The sequence below is a fragment of the Kryptolebias marmoratus genome, linkage group LG8 (assembly GCF_001649575.2).
Source record: "Kryptolebias marmoratus isolate JLee-2015 linkage group LG8, ASM164957v2, whole genome shotgun sequence".
NCBI classification, from domain to species: Eukaryota; Metazoa; Chordata; class Actinopteri; order Cyprinodontiformes; family Rivulidae; genus Kryptolebias; species Kryptolebias marmoratus.
Genome location: NC_051437.1, coordinates 18,968,971 through 18,986,441, shown reverse-complemented (window position 1 = coordinate 18,986,441; position 17,471 = coordinate 18,968,971). Strand labels below are relative to the sequence as shown.

General features: G+C 42.1%; 1 protein-coding gene across 3 annotated transcripts; it reads left to right on the top strand.

Moving 5' to 3' along the window:
* Positions 1–50: 50 nt before the first annotated feature.
* Positions 51–16,765, top strand: ahcyl1 (adenosylhomocysteinase-like 1). 3 transcript variants are annotated; one of them, XM_017417830.3, is made up of 18 exons: positions 51–156; positions 462–672; positions 9,276–9,390; positions 9,600–9,743; positions 10,643–10,743; positions 10,841–10,943; positions 11,522–11,616; positions 11,701–11,807; positions 12,225–12,341; positions 12,482–12,545; positions 12,652–12,740; positions 12,867–12,937; positions 13,656–13,750; positions 14,734–14,832; positions 14,985–15,053; positions 15,145–15,223; positions 15,371–15,491; positions 15,612–16,765. In XM_017417830.3, the coding sequence occupies exons 2-18, from the start codon at positions 472–474 to the stop codon at positions 15,616–15,618; spliced, it is 1,677 nt and encodes a 558-aa protein (XP_017273319.1). In that variant the 5' UTR covers positions 51–156; positions 462–471; the 3' UTR covers positions 15,619–16,765. The 3 variants fall into 3 exon arrangements, with proteins under 3 accessions (XP_017273319.1, XP_017273317.1, XP_017273321.1); XM_017417828.3 differs by having other exon boundaries at positions 106–255; XM_017417832.3 differs by lacking the exons at positions 51–156; positions 462–672 and adding an exon at positions 7,206–7,409.
* The last annotated feature ends 706 nt before the right edge of the window (positions 16,766–17,471 follow it).

Sequence of the window (17,471 nt, the reverse complement as noted above, 5' to 3'; positions counted from 1 at the left end):
AAGTTGGTGGCGCAGCCGACCAATCACAGCGAAACGAGGGCGGAGCTTGAGTTCAGCCTCCTTGGCAGAATTAGCCATGGTAACGTCAAGTGGCCTTCTACGCCTGCGCGGACTAATAAGTAATGGAAATGACAAGCAGATACCCCCTCTTTACAGGTAACGAGTACCGCATTAGCCCCGTTCCTCCTTCTCTTTCAGCCCACCGGCCGGCGCTGACTGGATGAACCCCCCGCTACACACCGCCTCCTTCCTCAGGTGACAGTCCCGAACTAACCGCCCCCTTCCCAGGGATGTTTCGGCCGAAACAACCGCCCGAATCGCTCTTTTAGAGAGGAGAAGACGAGGCTTAGGAACCCCATTCGAAGTGGGCTCAGCTGCTTTCGAGCCACGGAGCCTAGCTTTGAGCGCAGAGCTAGTTTTAAACTCGTCTTTCTTTCTTTCTTTCCTTTCTCCTCATTCAGTACTACTTGAATGGATGCGATGACAGACTCGGCCGTGGACAGCAAGACGGAGGTCAAGCAGGGCACCAAATATGTGAAAGAGACCGAGAACGTGGCGGAGAAATACTCGGCGCTGACCGTCAGCAAGAACAGCAGCGACGTGAACATGAACGTCGGGGAGATGCCGTCCGCCGCCTTCACCGCCGTCCCGACGTTGAAATCCGTGAAGAAGGTAAGGGACGCGGTGCCCGCCATCACTCCCCTGCCACCGGGCAGAGATGGGGCAGAGATGGGGCAGGCGGTGGCACGTGAAGGTGGCACGCGGAGCTGCTGCAGCGAGCTTCACATTAAAACCCGGACAGGAGCTGCAGCTGCAAGTTTCAAGTTCACATCCAGTTCTTCAAATCAGCTAAACTGGTTCAATGTCAGGGATCTGTTTGAATCCCACCTTCCTGCTTGTGCGCAGTGCGTTCATGAAGCCCGCATCGTGCAGTCAGAAAACATTAACAACATGTTAAACCTTGGATTAAAGGTTAAAGTGGAGAAATGCATGGATTAACATGGCTGATCTAACATGAGCAGGGGGATGGGGGTGGGTGGGTTAGTGGGGTCTGCACACTAATTACCAGGGGATTAATGTTAAACCAACCATAAGATTTGTGGTTCCCCTGAAAGGTGCAACTTAACCAGATCTTTTTGTTTCTTAAATCGGTTCCGTGTTCGCAAAGGTTTGAGTTCGTTCAGAAGAAGTGTGTGTGTGTGCCCGTGTGTGTGTGTGGGCATCAATGCAGTTAGGAGAGCACACTGTACACCTGTGGGAAAACACCTTGGCTTTAGGTTATGCAACGGCGTGACACAAAAAGACCCTCCTCGGGTGGGCTGTTCGTGTTACAGACCCACCTCTGAGCGAGGCAGCTGGGAACGGGTCAGCCCCGGTTCAGACGGCGTTATCTGCTGCTGTTACAGGGTTTGTGTTTCGCACAGCCAAATATTTACACACTGTGAAGACAATGCAACATCCTTTTTAAATCACACATGTGTAGTTTGCTGTATTTTGTCCTCCATACGGTTTTTTTTTAATTAATATTTTGGCTCCTGGGCCGTATTCAGCCTGCAATGATAAATCAAAAGTTTAGCCTTCCTTGGAAAGAGTTTTAAGCTGACCTTTTGATCTTATCTTATGCCTAGAAATGATGGAATTGTAGCTGTTCTGGTCAAACCTTAACCCTCTTTTCGCTGGAAAACTTGACTTACCTGTAAGCAGAAGCGTTCACAGTCAGCCATCAGTGGACGTTTTCCTCAGTCTTTTTATATTTTTATTTTAAAATAACGCCGACCTCATTGCCGGTCAAAAAACGAACTTTCGCGTGTTTGGCATTTTGCACTGAACTGTTTTCATTGAGAATAAAAGTGACCTGACAGCGCCAGCTAGCGACCTGACAAGCAAACTGCAGCGTTCTCGTCTGAACATCAAATGCAGTCACAGCCTCACCGTGTGAACAATCCACGTTGGTAAATCTGTGACATTTCCAGGAGGTCGTTCACGTGTAAACTGGGCCTCAGAGTTCGTGTTGGGAATGTTGTCAGCCAGCGTCACACCAAATTTTAGCTCAATATCTGTTAAACTGACCAAATCATAGCATAGTTTTTCTGTTCTTATCTTGGCCGTGGTGACCATCTTGAATTGGATCAGTTGTGTGTATTTACATCCAGTGATTATTTCCTCCTATTTTAATCAAAGTTTGTCCAGTTGTTCTTGAGATATTTTGCTAACAGACAGCGTTGACTCCGTCAGTTCATGTCAAAATTGGAAGCAAACGGAGTCTGTTAGCGCTCAGGAAGTGTGCCACACAAATACAGGAATACACAGACGCGAGCAAAGACACTATTGTCCGCCCTCGCCTTTCAGTGGCGGGAGATAATGAGACACGGTCCAACAGAGACATCAGTTCTGGTTCAGATCCAGAAGAGTTAATGACAATAGTGCCATCGTCAATCAGAGGTATGATCGTGTTTGTAAACAGTCTTAAATTGTAGCGGTGCCACATTATTGACATGGCTGGTTAATGGATGTGAGAAGCGCTGATATCCTGAGATTACCTCCCACACACACCATGGATATTTATTCCTGCCAGCATCAGATAAATGCAGGAACCTGTAGGGCATCTAGTGTAGATGTTCAGACATCTTTTCAATCCAAAAATTCTTAGTGGGGTCGTCTAATTCAAAACTCTCATGCCGGTTAAGCCCAGTAAATTTATTTAAGAGTATTTTAATTAGTGTTTATTTTGTTTTACCATTTTCTTTCCAGCACAATTAACATTTAAGTGCAGATATTCAAAAATCCCAACAAGAACTTCTCAATCAGACGATTATTTAATGTCTTTGAAAAATAAAAGAGCTTGGCAGATGTTATCAGTTAATGACACAAAACTAAAATGAGTTAAATAATTACAATAATTACTGAACAAAGAGTGGTCCCCAAATCGTTTGGTAAACAAATATGAACAGATTTTGCAGATTCTCCTGTTTTAAGCTCATTATGTTTTTGAAGTTCAGCAACAAACTTCTCACATTGTTTATGTTTAATCGATATGGTGGTATGAACTAGTAATAAACCCTGACACTAAATACTGATGTGAAAATATGAAAAAATAAGCATAGATATTTTAATAATAACAACATTGTAATATTGCTGCACATTGCCTCTCCAAGACGTTCCCAGGCCAGAGGGAATATAAGATCCCTCCAGCGAGTTTTGGGTCTGTCTTTGAGTCTCCTCTAAGTGGGGCGTGCCTGGAAAACCTCCAGTGGGAGGCGCCTCGGAGCCATCAGATGCCCGAACCACCACCTGACTCCTTTTGATGCGGAGCAGCAGCGGCTCTACTCCGAGCCCCCCTCCCTCACCTTACCTCTGAGCCGTAGCACCCTATGGAGGAAATATATTTCAGCCGCTTGTACTTGTATCCTGGATCTCATTCTTTCTGTGGTCGTTCTCATTTGAACCCTCACACTAAATAATTAATCTGTTCTTCAGTAAATCAACTAATGTTACACCACTGGCTATCACATTTAACACTCAAATGCCTGAGTAGAAACTCCTGTTTCTAACAGATTCTTTTTTACTTATGGATTGTCCTGCTCTTTCTTATATCTTTTTATGGGATGTGCAGCAACTTTACAGTTTGATGCGACATTTGTAGTGACAGTCATTGGCAGACCAGCAGCTGATGTTCAGATTAAAATTAGTTGCTTATATTTTTCTCAGCAGTAGATTTTACTCAGAGTGACTCATAAATCAGCAGCAGGTGATGGAAAAGGATTTAAGGCAAACCTTAAGAATCCCAGCACAGAGAATCACTCGCTTAGATAAATAAGAGGCAGATCCTCACCTTTGGTGCTGCTTGACTGATTATTTTACAAACAGTTACCAAATCTATGCAAGTTTTTTCTTATTATTATTTTAAAGTCTTGTCAAAATGTCAGCTAAAAACTAAGAATTGAAGGCAGTAACAACAATGAAACGATGTACCATAACACAACTGGTGTTGTGAATTTCACATTTCAGAGTGGCAGATTGCAAAGCAGTGAATATCTTAAAAGCTTCGCTTTATAATTTGCTTTCATGGTTGCAGAAATTAATTATTTATTGTGGCAGCATGTGTTAGTGTTAGAACCATGACATTTCAGCACGGCCTGGCTGCATTGAAGGGAACACACTCTCTGTATAAAAAGGGGATAATAAAATGTAATAAAAGCACAACAGTTATTTTCCCACATATTACTATGCTAATAAAATTATAGTCATAGTTATTATATTGCATTGGTCCTTAGAAATCACCCGAACTTAACTGACAATATATTGCTCTCGTTTCCCTTTTGTAATTTCATTTCTCCATTTTTTTCCTGCAAAATATGGCACGACCCCCCCCCCCTCCCTTCCTCAAATGTATTTTCCCAGCAGCAGGGCTCATAAACCTCAGCCCCCCCCCTGTCTGACAGGCAATAACGTGCCGAATGTGAGCCGCCTCAGGGAGCCTGTTTTTAACATATTGGATGACAGGAATGTGAGCTGGGTTTACGAAAACAAACCAGTGAGTTACGGACGAATGTCAGAGCCGAGCGTCTGCCTGAAACATGTGTTTGAGTGAAACAAAACTTGCTAATGTCCTGGATCATTGCGGCCGTTTGTCGGTTGAAATGTGCAATTAGTAAGGTGAACCCAATCGATGCCATAAACTGGAACTGAGCGCATGAGTCAAAGAACGCCGCCGCTCTGCTGCAGCGCTCTCTTTGAATATATTCAGCAGTTATGCAATTCAGCCCCCTGGTAATGCGACTTACTCACTTTGAAGCTGTTCGTGCATCATCGTTTTGCTCCTGATCCCAGTGGGTGTGGGCTGCTGCTCACGGAAGCAGAAGAATCTTCCTATCTTCTGTCTTGTTTTGTTTTTTTCTCCAACATATCATTTTTTATTTGCCATCCCTACGGCAGAGGTTTATGAGACTCAAAGTTGTATCTGTTTTCCTTCAGTGAAATTAAATAAACATCTAGAAAATTAAAGAAACGAGTCGAAATTAAACATTTTGATTTTCTATATTATATAACAGGACTCCACAAATTAATGCTATCAAGCTCTTACGTAATACTTCTTACGGGCCTCCGTGGAAAAAATATTTCTCTGTGGTGCTTTGGGTCCAGCTAACTCTATAAATAAATGTCAACTTTCTCTCTTGAGCTTACTGAAAGTCTTAGTTCACATGATTTAGGTGCTGTTTCTGTACAAGTTGTTCAGACTGGTAGAAAGGTCACCATGCTAAGAAATACACCTCACCCTTTATTAATTTCCTACTGTCCCGCTGTTTCTCATCGTGTGAATCAAAGATTTCTACCTTTTTTCTACCCAATAATCCCGAGCTCACGCTGCAGTTTTAGGCTGTCCAAGATAAAATATTTTATTGTGAAAAAAAAAGAGTTTGAATCAGTGTGACAAGCTCAGTGGTCAGCTGATTCAGCACTCACATGGCCAAAGATGACCAACAACAAACATCAATCAGTGTCTGAAATGTGTGATCCGTTCTGGCAGAATGAGTCAGAATGAGAACAGGCCGCTGTGCAAAAAAACATGAAACTATTTTTGTCATAATTGAAATTTGTGTCCATAAAGACACCATCCAGTGATCACAGTAGCTAAAATAGCATGCAGTCTTCCTAATCTGCCTTTAAATTCAAGTATGTCTTCAGAAATAATCCTTTTTCTTATAGCTCTTATAATTTCCTCTGAAATTGATGATCTTTCTCTGCTGGCTGGTGTAGCACCAGGAAGTCCCTTCCTATATTGTTTGGCGTCATTGTGAATCTTAGGGATTCCCCTTATTAGTTAAAGTCCTGATGACGTCACTCCAGACCAATAAAAATCCAGTTTTCAAGCCGGCACTCCTTTTTTTTAAACACAACTAACTTGTTGCCAGGTGGAAAATCACAAAATTTCAGTAAACTATGCATCATTTTGAAGCTCTGGAGATGGAGAATTTAAAAACATTCATGACTCAATATTGATAAAATTCCTCATTGTGAGTCATTTTGCCAGCACAGATCGTGGCGTGACTGCTGCTGTGACCAACCAACGTCTTCTTTTCCAGCCACGAGCGCGTCCACAGCTGTCTCCTTTTCTTCGCCTCCCTCCATTTTTATTTAGTGTCTGACTCTAATAGAGCGCCAGTGTCGGCACTTGATGTCCTTTTATTGTTGGACTGATATCTCTGCCAGATCTTTGTGATATATTCGATTCTCCTGCTGTAAAAACTCGTACAGTCGGACATTTGTTTAGTCTTTCATCCTTCAGTTTGATGCAGGTTATTATCAAAATTTTGGGATCCCAAGCTCAATCGGTGTGACATGTACTGGTCGTTTATGAAGGCCTAAAATAGGCAGCGTGATCCAGGTGTGTGTGCTGTCCACGCATGCATTCAGGCGCTCTCGTTTATCAGGTCATAATGAGTTAAATGTAGTGTTTGTCACCAGCACTTTGGATTTCTTGAATAATCTTCTTGGTAATCTGTGGAAGTTATATTTTCAGCCAAAGGTCACAGAGTCTCGGAGGAAAGAGGGATTAGCGTACAGCGTGTTTTTTTTCACAACACTGTAATCAGTCGTGCGTGCGTTGATCAAACAGGTGTCCGCAGACCAAGAGATGCGCACTTTGAAGCGACGCCTCCGTTCCAGTTGCTTGACTCGAATCTTGCGCCTGTTTGAGCTTCAGACTCCGTGTCTTTGGCTTGCTGAATGAGAGCCGTAGGTACTAAAGATCTGCGTGGATTACAGCTAGATGGTGCATTAGAGCTCTAGTGGTGTCCGGTTAGTGTTGCCTTATGTCAGAGCCACGCTGAGCCTTTACGCCACTGACCGACAGTCACACACTCTTCGGCTTAAGTCCGTGACCTGGTGCTATCTGACAGAGAAAGGGTATTTTTAGCTGCAGGAACTACGGGGATGCGTATTGATGCAGCAGAAGGCTAATGAAGACAGGGTTTAATTCCTCCTGCCAATCCCCTTGCATTTAGTGCTCCAAATTAGAAACTTGGAAAATATAAGCTTTGGCAAATGTGTTTTGTGCCCGTGTGTGGGTGGGATTTTATTTTATTTCTTTTTCTCATTTGAACCCTGCTCTTCTTGCACCTAAAGGATCACCACAGGGAGCTGAAAGAGAGTTAAATCTGAGTTTTTCTGTGCAGGCCTCTCTTTTTCCTCCCTTCGCTTCAGTCCAGGTTGGCCATTAGAAGTCACGGTAATAGGTGGGAACCTCCCCCTGCTCTGCCTGGGAGTGTTCTGGGATAATAGCATCAGGGACACCTGGTACCATCACACAGAGGACACAGAGGCTCAGAGAGGTAGGCTGGAAAACTGGAGAGAGCAGCGGGCGGCAGCAGGCAGCTATGGCACACAAACATGGACATGCTAGAGAACGGGTGAGTTGTCCCTGATGGACAAGTTATTGGATGTCCCAAACATGGATCAGTTAAGATTACTCAAGTTTTCTGTCTTTTTTTTTAGTTTCTTTTCTAGTTACTGAGAAACTCTCTGTTAAAGTTATGTTAGAGGCTTAATGTCACCTCATCTGGCAAAGGGTTTTGTGTAAAAGTGGCAGAAACTTTATGCAGCCTTCTGTAACGCTGAGTAATTCGTCGTTAATTCGATCGATGTAATGTTTTATTCACTCTTGTAACCCGAAGAGAAGCACTGTCTGTTTTTAGTATTCATAAACCGAGAGAAGAGGGTGCAGAGACTCCAACTTGTCTGCTGAAATCTGAATAAACTGATGCAAAGTATAACTAAATGTTCTGTTTTGAGACCGGTTCCACACTTCAGTTGTGAAAACAGAGGCATGCAGAGATCCGCTCTCTTCGTTCTGTCTCCCAAGCTTCTTGAGTTTCTTTTTACTCTTGCAGTGGATCTCTGGAGCCCAAGTCTTGGTGCTTATTGAAATTAGGACTGCGGCTTAAAAACACACAGAGACTGTAGTTACTCTGGTAATTTAAATGACAAATCATACCAAACTTCATCTGTCATTTGATATTTCTTGGGCAGTATATGTGCTACAGTAAAGATCAAATCTTACCCATCTTGTTGTTAGTCTAACATTTGTGTGGCCCTTAACTCATCCCCTGTGTGTTGTGTCAACTCTGTCGGCCCGCTCGTCCGTTTGCACCCCAAACACACGTTGTGGATGATGAAAATAAGGGACGGAGGAAATGTGACAGCACTGTCGCAATGAATGAAGACATTTCAGACAAGTGAATGCATCAGGAGGTGCAGTGAAGAGCCTTAAAGTAGCACTTTACCTCCACTGTGAAAGAAAAGTCATATGGTGAGAAATTTAAAAAAAAGGAGCAAGGGGCAGAACAATCAGGAAAAATCCTGCAAGGCATTCTGCAGGCAAGAAGCACGGGTACCTGACAGTACACAGTGTTATAACATGAAACAGGACTGTTTGAAAGACAGAGACACAACATCAAAGTCTGATCAGGGATCTGGACTCTGAGCCACCGAGACGAGAGGAGAAATTCCTGGAAAAGCTGACCTTTTTCATATCTTTGACACACTGACCGGGCTTTAGGTTGTGGCATGATACAGTTCGTTTCAGTGAAGGTGGCTCGTTTCACCATCACCTGTCGGCCCGGCGGACAAGTCAAAGTCCCAATAACTAAAAGTGTAAAATAAAAGGAACATCACGTGACCCCTGATGCTCCTTCCTGTTTCTGTAAAGTGTTGAATAAGTGACGTACACCCTGCCCAGTTTATTTACAGATTCTGAGTTTTGCAACCCCAGATTTTGAAGAGTAGAGATTTTTTTTTTTTATGTAACGTGTTTCCAGGTCTTTGATCTCAGGCTCTTTGAAGGGTTTGGTTAACACGATGAATCACATCTAACAACAACTCAAGCCTGTGTATTTGAACAAAGCATAAATCACGGAACAGGAGAGAACATCTAAAAATAAGCTCCAACCCTCTTCTTCCTGTTCCACCTGTGTTTTCCTTAAACAAGCTAATTTCCTTTCTTTCTTTCTTTTTTTTTTTGAAAGGAAGGTTCTGTGCCTGAAACAGCACAATGAGCCCAAATAATATAATCAGAGTATGAACACTTTATGTAAGCATATTACAGAGCATCGTCACTGGTAATCTGATGATGCTGCTGCTTTTTCTTCCCATCCTCCTGATTTCACTGACGACCCTCAGTTTGTTCAAACTGATACCAAAATCCAAACAACAAAGAGTTAATTACTAAGTTGCCTGGCTTTAAATCTTTATGCTTTGCTTCATCTTGTCTTCTTCAGATTCAGTTTGCAAACGCGGAGGACAAACAGGAGTTCAGCAAGTTTCCGACTAAAGCGGGCCGCCGCTCTCTCTCGCGGTCCATCTCGCAGTCCTCCACAGACAGCTACAGCTCAGGTAAATGACTCTCACCCAGACATTTTGAAGGTTGCACATGCCGAACCATAAATGCAGGTGATATGTAGAGGATCGGTGCAGGTACACAGGTACAGGAAGCACAGGAAGTGCAAGCTCCTCCTTTCACACAGTAGATTTGATGTATTTGATAATTGGCTCCCTCGTGTGTTTTAGCACCAAAGTGATCTTTTGTGCTCTCCGTTTCCCAGCTGCATCTTACACCGACAGCTCAGATGATGAAACCTCCCCCCGGGACAAAGCCCAGGTCAACTCCCACGGCAGCACCGATTTCTGTGTGAAGAACATAAAACAGGCCGAGTTTGGCCGTCGAGAAATTGAAATCGCAGAGCAAGGTATGCCTGACCTCACTGACAGGTAGTGTGGTGTATTTGGTGGAGTTTTTTTTGCTTTCTTATGAGTCTGTCTCTTCATCTTAGTTAAAGCAAATATGAGTTTGTAGCATTTTCTGTGGAATCACCTCTCCTGCACAAGAAGGATTCAAGTATATTACTATATGAATTGCTAGTTTCACTGTTAGTGATTTCACTGTGAGACAGGCAGGATAAAAGGTCTTCTCTCTCTGCCATTTATACAATAAAAGCTTTTTCGTACTGTAATGATTAGGGTTATAGTCTGCGTTAGGCTACCTAAATGAATGAAAGTCAATACAATGTCCTAACAAAGATAGAAATACAAACTAATGTGTGTGTATTTGCTTCTGTTTTGCTCTGTTAAGGCCTAAAACTTGAGTAACGACAGTCGTTTTTGTCACTGACGCTGCTCTTCTATCAGCTTGCTGTTTTACACCTAGTCTCTGCATCATCACTTTAAAGACAGGAGCTGTTTTTTGTGTAGTTAAAAAAAAAGTTGCACACTTTTCATTCACCCAAAACAAAACCATTACGTCCTCTCAGGAGGTTTTAACCCACAAGCAGCTGATTTGGTTCCCATTCTTGCAACAAACCGTTTTTGTTATTTGCAAATTCTGTTTTCCTGAGAAGAGCCTGTGAGCTCCTTGTGAAATTCAGCTGTCCGTGTTGACATTAAAAACTGACTTTCTTCGATTGACCAGCTGATGCACTTGTTCTCTGTTTTGTTTGTATGATATTATGGGTTAAGCACACTTGTGATGCTGATCTTGTCACCATTACATCTGGTTATTATTGAAATTTAGTGAAAATGCCTCAGACTTTGCTCTCAAAACAGACCAAATCTAGTTACCTTTAACTGTGCTGTGCTTCTCCAACTCCAGACATGTCTGCTCTGATTTCCTTGAGGAAGAGAGCTCAGGGAGAGAAGCCGCTGGCCGGGGCCAAGATCGTGGGCTGCACCCATATAACCGCTCAGACAGCTGTACGTCCTCCCGTCCTGCTCGCTGCATGTTCATCTGATGTTTTTTCACGTCTCGCAGCTGCCGCCTTTTAATGCATACTTCATTGTCTCCTCTCAGGTCCTGATTGAAACCCTGGTGGCTCTCGGTGCCCAGTGTCGCTGGACCGCCTGTAACATCTACTCCACTCAAAACGAGGTGGCAGCTGCTCTGGCTGAGATAGGTGAGACCATCTCCCCTCCGTGGCCGGGTCACTGCTGAGACTTTCTCTCTTAAAACTTAATCTCTTTATAAAAGTCATCGTGTAACAGGTCTGTGAAGAGAAACCAAGCATTATGAGAGTTGTAAGGTGCAAAACAAAACAATGTTCGACAGCGTTTTACAATTTAAAACAATTAAAAGGGTAGTTTATTTAAAAAGTAAATGTGATATTTCATGAAGCAAACTATACACTGTAGCATTTCAGGAAACACTAACACCTTACTTTAGTGGGAGGTTTTTTAGCTTAGAGATATTGCTTTGGGGGACCCAATTGGCACATAATAGTTATTTATTTTAGGTTACTGTAATTATAAAAAGGTCTATTTTATACAAATAAAACCCTTTTTTTATTAACAGTCTACACTACATTAAAATGGGCTTTTGGTTTTGTTTTAATTATTCTGTTGAACAATAAACTTTAATGAACTCGAAGGTAACTTGAGACCCATTAAGACCCATTTCCCACCTGTGCGTTCACTCCGTAACGCATGCTAATGAGCTCGTGGTGTCTTTGCCCGCCATGTGGTCCGATTCCTGCAGGCGTGGCCGTGTTTGCGTGGAAGGGTGAATCAGAGGACGACTTCTGGTGGTGCATCGATCGCTGCGTCAACACTGAGGGCTGGCAGGCCAACATGGTACGTAAACAAACAAACAAAAAAAACATCTTAATTGGCTCCTGTTTTAGATCTTTATTGCTGTGATTGATTTGTTTCCCGTAGATCTTGGATGACGGGGGAGATTTAACTCACTGGGTGTACAAGAAGTATCCGAGTGTCTTCAAAAAGGTGCGGGGCATCGTGGAGGAGAGTGTCACTGGTGTTCACAGGTGAGCTGGAGCTGCGGAGGAAGAAGAAGGGAAAAACGTCTTTAGAGTATCGAAGTATTTTAAACTGAGGTTAATGTACCTTTAAAACCCATTTCTGCAAAGTGTCTTCCAAAGAATTTGTCTAGAAGGAAACCAGGCTCTCCATGTCCCCAGTGTCTGATGACTGTATATTATGTCAACAGAAACAGTATCTGATGTTTTATTAGTCGTGTTAGTACTGATACATGATGATAAAGGACCTGGTTTGTCTTCAGGCTCTTTGAGACACGAGGCAGAGCTGCAGTACTGCCTGCTCAGCCCTTAACAGACTCGATTAGCCAGATGCTCTGGAAAGTTTAAGGTCACGTAGGACTTTTCTTGCGCATGCATAATGTATATGTGATCTGTATAAACATGGTTCATCATGCTTTCTCTCAGATTATACCAGCTGTCTAAGGCTGGTAAGCTGTGTGTCCCTGCGATGAATGTGAACGACTCGGTTACCAAGCAGAAGTTCGACAATCTCTACTGCTGCCGTGAATCTATCCTGGATGGGTGAGCAGACTGAATCCTCGGGAAAATTGATTGATTTATGTATTTCTGTTAGTTTTTTTTTTGTTTGTGGTGAAATATAACTGCGTTTGAAGCGTGAAGATATTCCAAACTGATCGAGATCTTGTGCTTGTCTCTGCCAGCTTGAAGAGGACCACAGATATAATGTTTGGAGGCAAACAAGTGGTTGTGTGTGGTTATGGAGAGGTGACTCATTTCTAAGTTAAAAAAAAAACTTACTTTGCATAAAATCTGATAGGATTTTTCGCTGGAGTGGCAGACCTTTTTTATTGCACGATTTTGTAATCCGTAGGTGGGGAAAGGCTGCTGCACTGCTCTGAAAGCCCTCGGAGCCATTGTTTGCATCACAGAGATTGACCCCATCTGCGCCCTGCAGGCCTGGTGAGTCACCGCGCATGACTGCTCAGCGCTACCGCATCACTAAATGTTCTCCGCTACAATTCGTTTCTGCGTCGTGCATTACATCAGCTGTGATGGGCAAAACAAATGTTTTTTTTATCCACGCAGCATGGACGGATTCCGAGTGGTCAAGCTGAGCGAGGTCATTCGGCAGATGGACGTGGTCATAACTTGCACTGGTACTGCGCCCCATGCAGTGACACCTGTTACTTCTGCTTTAATGATCACAACGTTTCCAGCATTCAATTATGTCCCCAGTTTATTTTATTCTTGTTGCATTTTCTGGGTGAAACTAGACATTTCATTAAGTTGATTAAAGGACTCTTTGGGTGCTTGCAGTCTTGCAGTTTTAGCTGAGTGCCCAAGGAAATCCTCAAAACTCTTTAAGCTAATTCAGAATTACTATTGTAGTCAACTTTGACTGTCTGTTAGTAAAATATCCCATGAACCACTGGATGGATTTTAATGAAACTTTCAGGAATTAACAGTTGGATTGACTTTTAAAGTCACAGCTAATTGACGTTGGCCAAAACGAGAATGCCTCTAAGTCTGTCAGTTTTACAGATGTTGAGCTAAAATTTGATGTGGTAGTAGCTGAGAGTCGTCCTCATTACATACTCAGAGGGCTAAAACATCTCACAAGATCTTGCACATGAGATCACACGTAATGTCATTTACAAGCTTTGACCAAAACGGCTTCCCTTCTCATAAGATGAGTTTAGGCCGTGGTCAAACGATATGCATTCCTTTAATAATCTTGAGTTTAAAAAATGCTATGCTGTATAAAAGTTGTGTTGAATCTATGTGCTCTGAGACACGATAAAACACTTGTTTATATGTTTTGCGCTGACTCTGTGGAGTTTGTCAGTTTAATTATTGTTTTTTATTTTTATACAGGCAACAAGAATGTTGTTTCCAGAGAACAGCTTGATCGAATGAAGAATGGCTGCATCGTCTGCAACATGGGGCACTCCAACACCGAGATAGACGTGGTATGCATCTGTCTGAGAATTTCTACTTTGAACTCGGATAAAAAAGTAATACAACACCCTTCAAACGGAGTCATAACATACAGTTAGGCTTTAATCTTCAGGAAAGTTTAAAGTTAAATACGATTATGAACAAATACGTAATGTCATGGAAAACTGACTTTTCCTTACAAACACACAGAGAGTCAAATCTTGTTTTTGTACTTTCTAATCACATATAATCCAGTAAATTCTACCAAAAATGCTCTAATGTCTCATTCCTCATTTAAAGTCATCTGGGTTAAAGTTCTTGTTTTAGAAATCCAGGTTGCCTGGATGTTAAAGCGCTGCTTACTGATTCTGCCTCTGTTGTTAAAGGTGCAGTATGTAGAATGTGACCACCATGCTTTGTTTCTTTGACCAACTTTCTTTAACTTCCAGTTGTGGTACGCTGACCATGCATGTAAATGATATAACAGCCAGTGATACATGGAGATTTCATAAATGTTTTGCATAAACCAGACCTTCAGCCAGTTGCTTGATGGTAATGTAATTATAAATGACTTGTGAGGAGAAGGCTAAAAACGAACCACAACTCGCTGTCTCTCTTGTTTAAACTGCTCTTTAAAGCATTTCAGCCATTGTTGTGGAACTGTGTCATTTGTTTACGACTTGTGCTTCAACAACATGTCACAATCACCATCGTGAGATGGGAGTTCCAGGCCGATAAGTCGAATCTTCAGAAGAGAAGTCCAGCTGCCTTGCAGTCCTGGACGACTGAGAATTTACACCAACATATTGCTTCTGTGGTCCTCAATCCCTTTGACCCACCCCCGCTCAAAACTTAAATGATTATACCGCCAAAAGCACTTGACCAGGCTCCACGCGTCGCACTGAGAAACGTTGGTTTTGTTGTTTGACCTTTCAGAGCTGTTTTGGTGGCACGTGTGTTTGATCTTATTAACTTTAGTCTTTTTATGGGAGTTTATGTCTTCTTATATCAACAGGCAAGCCTACGCAGCCCTGAACTGACCTGGGAGAGGGTTCGCTCTCAGGTCGACCACATCATCTGGCCAGATGGAAAGAGGGTTGTTCTGCTGGCAGAGGTAAAGTCCTTGACAGCGCTGCTGTAAATCCTCCTAATGTTTCTGGTTAGCGAGTGGCACAAAAGGGGCATTATTTGTTAAAATAGAAATGTATATTTGGTTTGTGTACAGAACCCACAGCAGACTGTGTGTATGTATTTGTGTAATCTCAGGGTCGCCTCTTGAATTTGAGCTGCTCTACAGTGCCTACGTTTGTATTGTCCATCACTGCTACAACTCAGGTAGGCGGTTTTATCCTGCAGAAACATGTTTTCATTTTGCAGCCATGACTTTTGAATACCGTAGCTGTCGTGTGCTCTGTGTTGTCTGCAGGCCCTGGCTTTGATTGAGTTGTATAATGCTCCAGAAGGACGGTACAAACAAGACGTTTATCTTCTGCCCAAAAAAATGGGTAAGCCTTTGCACTCTGCTTCTACCAGTTGTTGCTCACTGCCGCCACCTTTTGACATTTTGAAAAACGTGCATCCTTTCGGAGAACCAAAGATGGTGAGCGTTACGCATGCAGACAGTGTGAATTACAGTCTGTCTCTGCTTTTAGACGAGTATGTGGCCAGCCTGCACCTGCCAAACTTTGATGCTCACCTGACGGAGCTTTCTGATGAGCAGGCCAAGTACATGGGGCTCAACAAGAATGGCCCTTTCAAACCTAATTACTACAGGTTGGTGTCACCCCGATGTACAGCTTTTTGCCAGCTTCCGTCACTTCCCAGCTCCTGTTTTGTAACCGCAGCAGATTTGTGCGATCACTTGGTAAAAATCTGCCTGTGTTTTGTTCGCAGGTATTAACGAGGATGTCTGATACTCAGCGAGCACTTGTCCTGGGATAAACAGAGATATCTATTTTATTTTCTAAAACTGCAACAAAATGGAGGAATTATTTTACTTAAGCTGAATGTAACTTATTAAATAGCACCTCAGAAGTAGTGTTAAATATTTCAGAGTAATACATATAGATGACTTCTAATATATAATCAGCTACCATTATGTCTCGTCTTTAAAGAACAGCCTGCTTGCATGTGTTGACGTGTAATTAGTTGCTACTGTTATGTTTCTTGATCACAGAGCTGTCGATTTGTTTGTTTACTCTATTTACGCACAGTGCCAAATGATGGCCGTATATATGAAACTAAAGATACCATTTATGTTTTTGTTTGTCAGTGGCATTAAGAGTTTATGGGCACATTCCTTAATCCAGAGTTTAGGTTGAGCCAAAGCAAACTCTGCGATAGTATGAACATTGTTTTAGGATTTTATGTTTCTTTTACAGTATACGCATGAAATAATCTTGTTAAATAGTATCATACGGGCCCTGAAAAGGTAACATCCACTTATCTGAGGAAGATAGCACTAGTTATATAAACAATACGACTGAATGTTGTTCATTTAAAATGATTATAGAGTAGTATTTTAATATATATTTGAAATTCTGGCTTGTGAAGCTGCAAATCAACACTCTCCCTAAAAGGATCACGGTTAATATATTTCGACAGATGCTGTGTTTAAGATAACTGGCTTTGCACATTCCTCGAAAGGAAATGGGAAAACTCTGAGGACAAGAGCCATAGCAGCGTTGTCCATCTACTTTTCTTATTTTAATACCAAGTTTCTGTTTGCTCCCTCACATTCCACTTTGAATCTTTGTCACTGAAGAGCCTTCTGAATGGATGATGCCTTTTAGGGCCGTGGTATGAATGTGCCTTTTTCATCAACTTTGTCTTTTAAAGAAGTTGGGACACTGTATAATGGTAAAAAACTTACAACAGTTCAAAGATTTGGTTACGGTTTTAAGAAAAAGTGGCTTAATGTGAATTTAATGTTAGTAGCATTTTTATTAGCAGCAGGATCGAGACGATACTAAAAGAAAATGTAACATTGAAAAATATCAGTCCAGTCAGAAGTGGCTTTCAGTAAAGTGAATACGAGGAGCTGAGTCTGTCGGAGGTAAAAACTGAAAGGAATACACACCAGAATAATGCCCATATTAACTTTATTTTAACATTTGTAATTATCCAAGTGTCCCAGCTCGTTTCAAGACAAATCTGTACAACAATCATCACTAACCTTAATTAAAGAAATTATTCCTTTTTGTAAAAGCACATTTATCTTTCGAGCGTTTAATGTCTTCCTTCCTCTGCTTCTCGTAGTTATTAACTTTTATGTATGTATGTTTAAAAATAGACTCTTTGTCTGACATATCATCGCTTTGTCCTAATTTGATTCAACAGGGTGACCTTAAGTAACATTTCATGTGATTAAAATGACGTGTAAGCTACTGTATGTACAGTATGAAAATTAATGCATTAAATCAGCAATAAATTACAACTTTATAACTGATTATCACTGTAATTTTGTGTTTTTTTTAAATAAAAAAATTAAATAAAATGGAGGTCCTTTTGGTTTTGCAATATGCTTTTCATTATTTAGAGGATAAAGCTGGATTTCTTGGCTGATAATTCTTCCATATGACTCCCTGAATGTGCCGTACAGCTGAGCTGCTGTTCCTCAGTCAGCTGAGAGTCAAACTACTGTCCCTCTCTGGAAACTTCTCCAACTCTCGCGGTCCGGGCCAGCCGCGTTAGTTTCTAATAATAACAGTTCAGTCACTCGTCTTGGGAGGAGGTGGTGGGGGGAGCCGGGAG

What these genes read in the sequence shown, in the direction of transcription:
- ahcyl1 (XM_017417830.3), top strand. Translation starts at nt 472, where the DNA reads ATGGATGCGATGACAGACTCGGCCGTGGACAGCAAGACGGAGGTCAAG. An exon ending in CACAGACAGCTACAGCTCAG is followed by an intron (nt 9,391 to 9,599) that starts GTAAATGACTCT and finishes TCCGTTTCCCAG; the next exon opens with CTGCATCTTACACCGACAGC. An exon ending in AATTGAAATCGCAGAGCAAG is followed by an intron (nt 9,744 to 10,642) that starts GTATGCCTGACC and finishes CTCCAACTCCAG; the next exon opens with ACATGTCTGCTCTGATTTCC.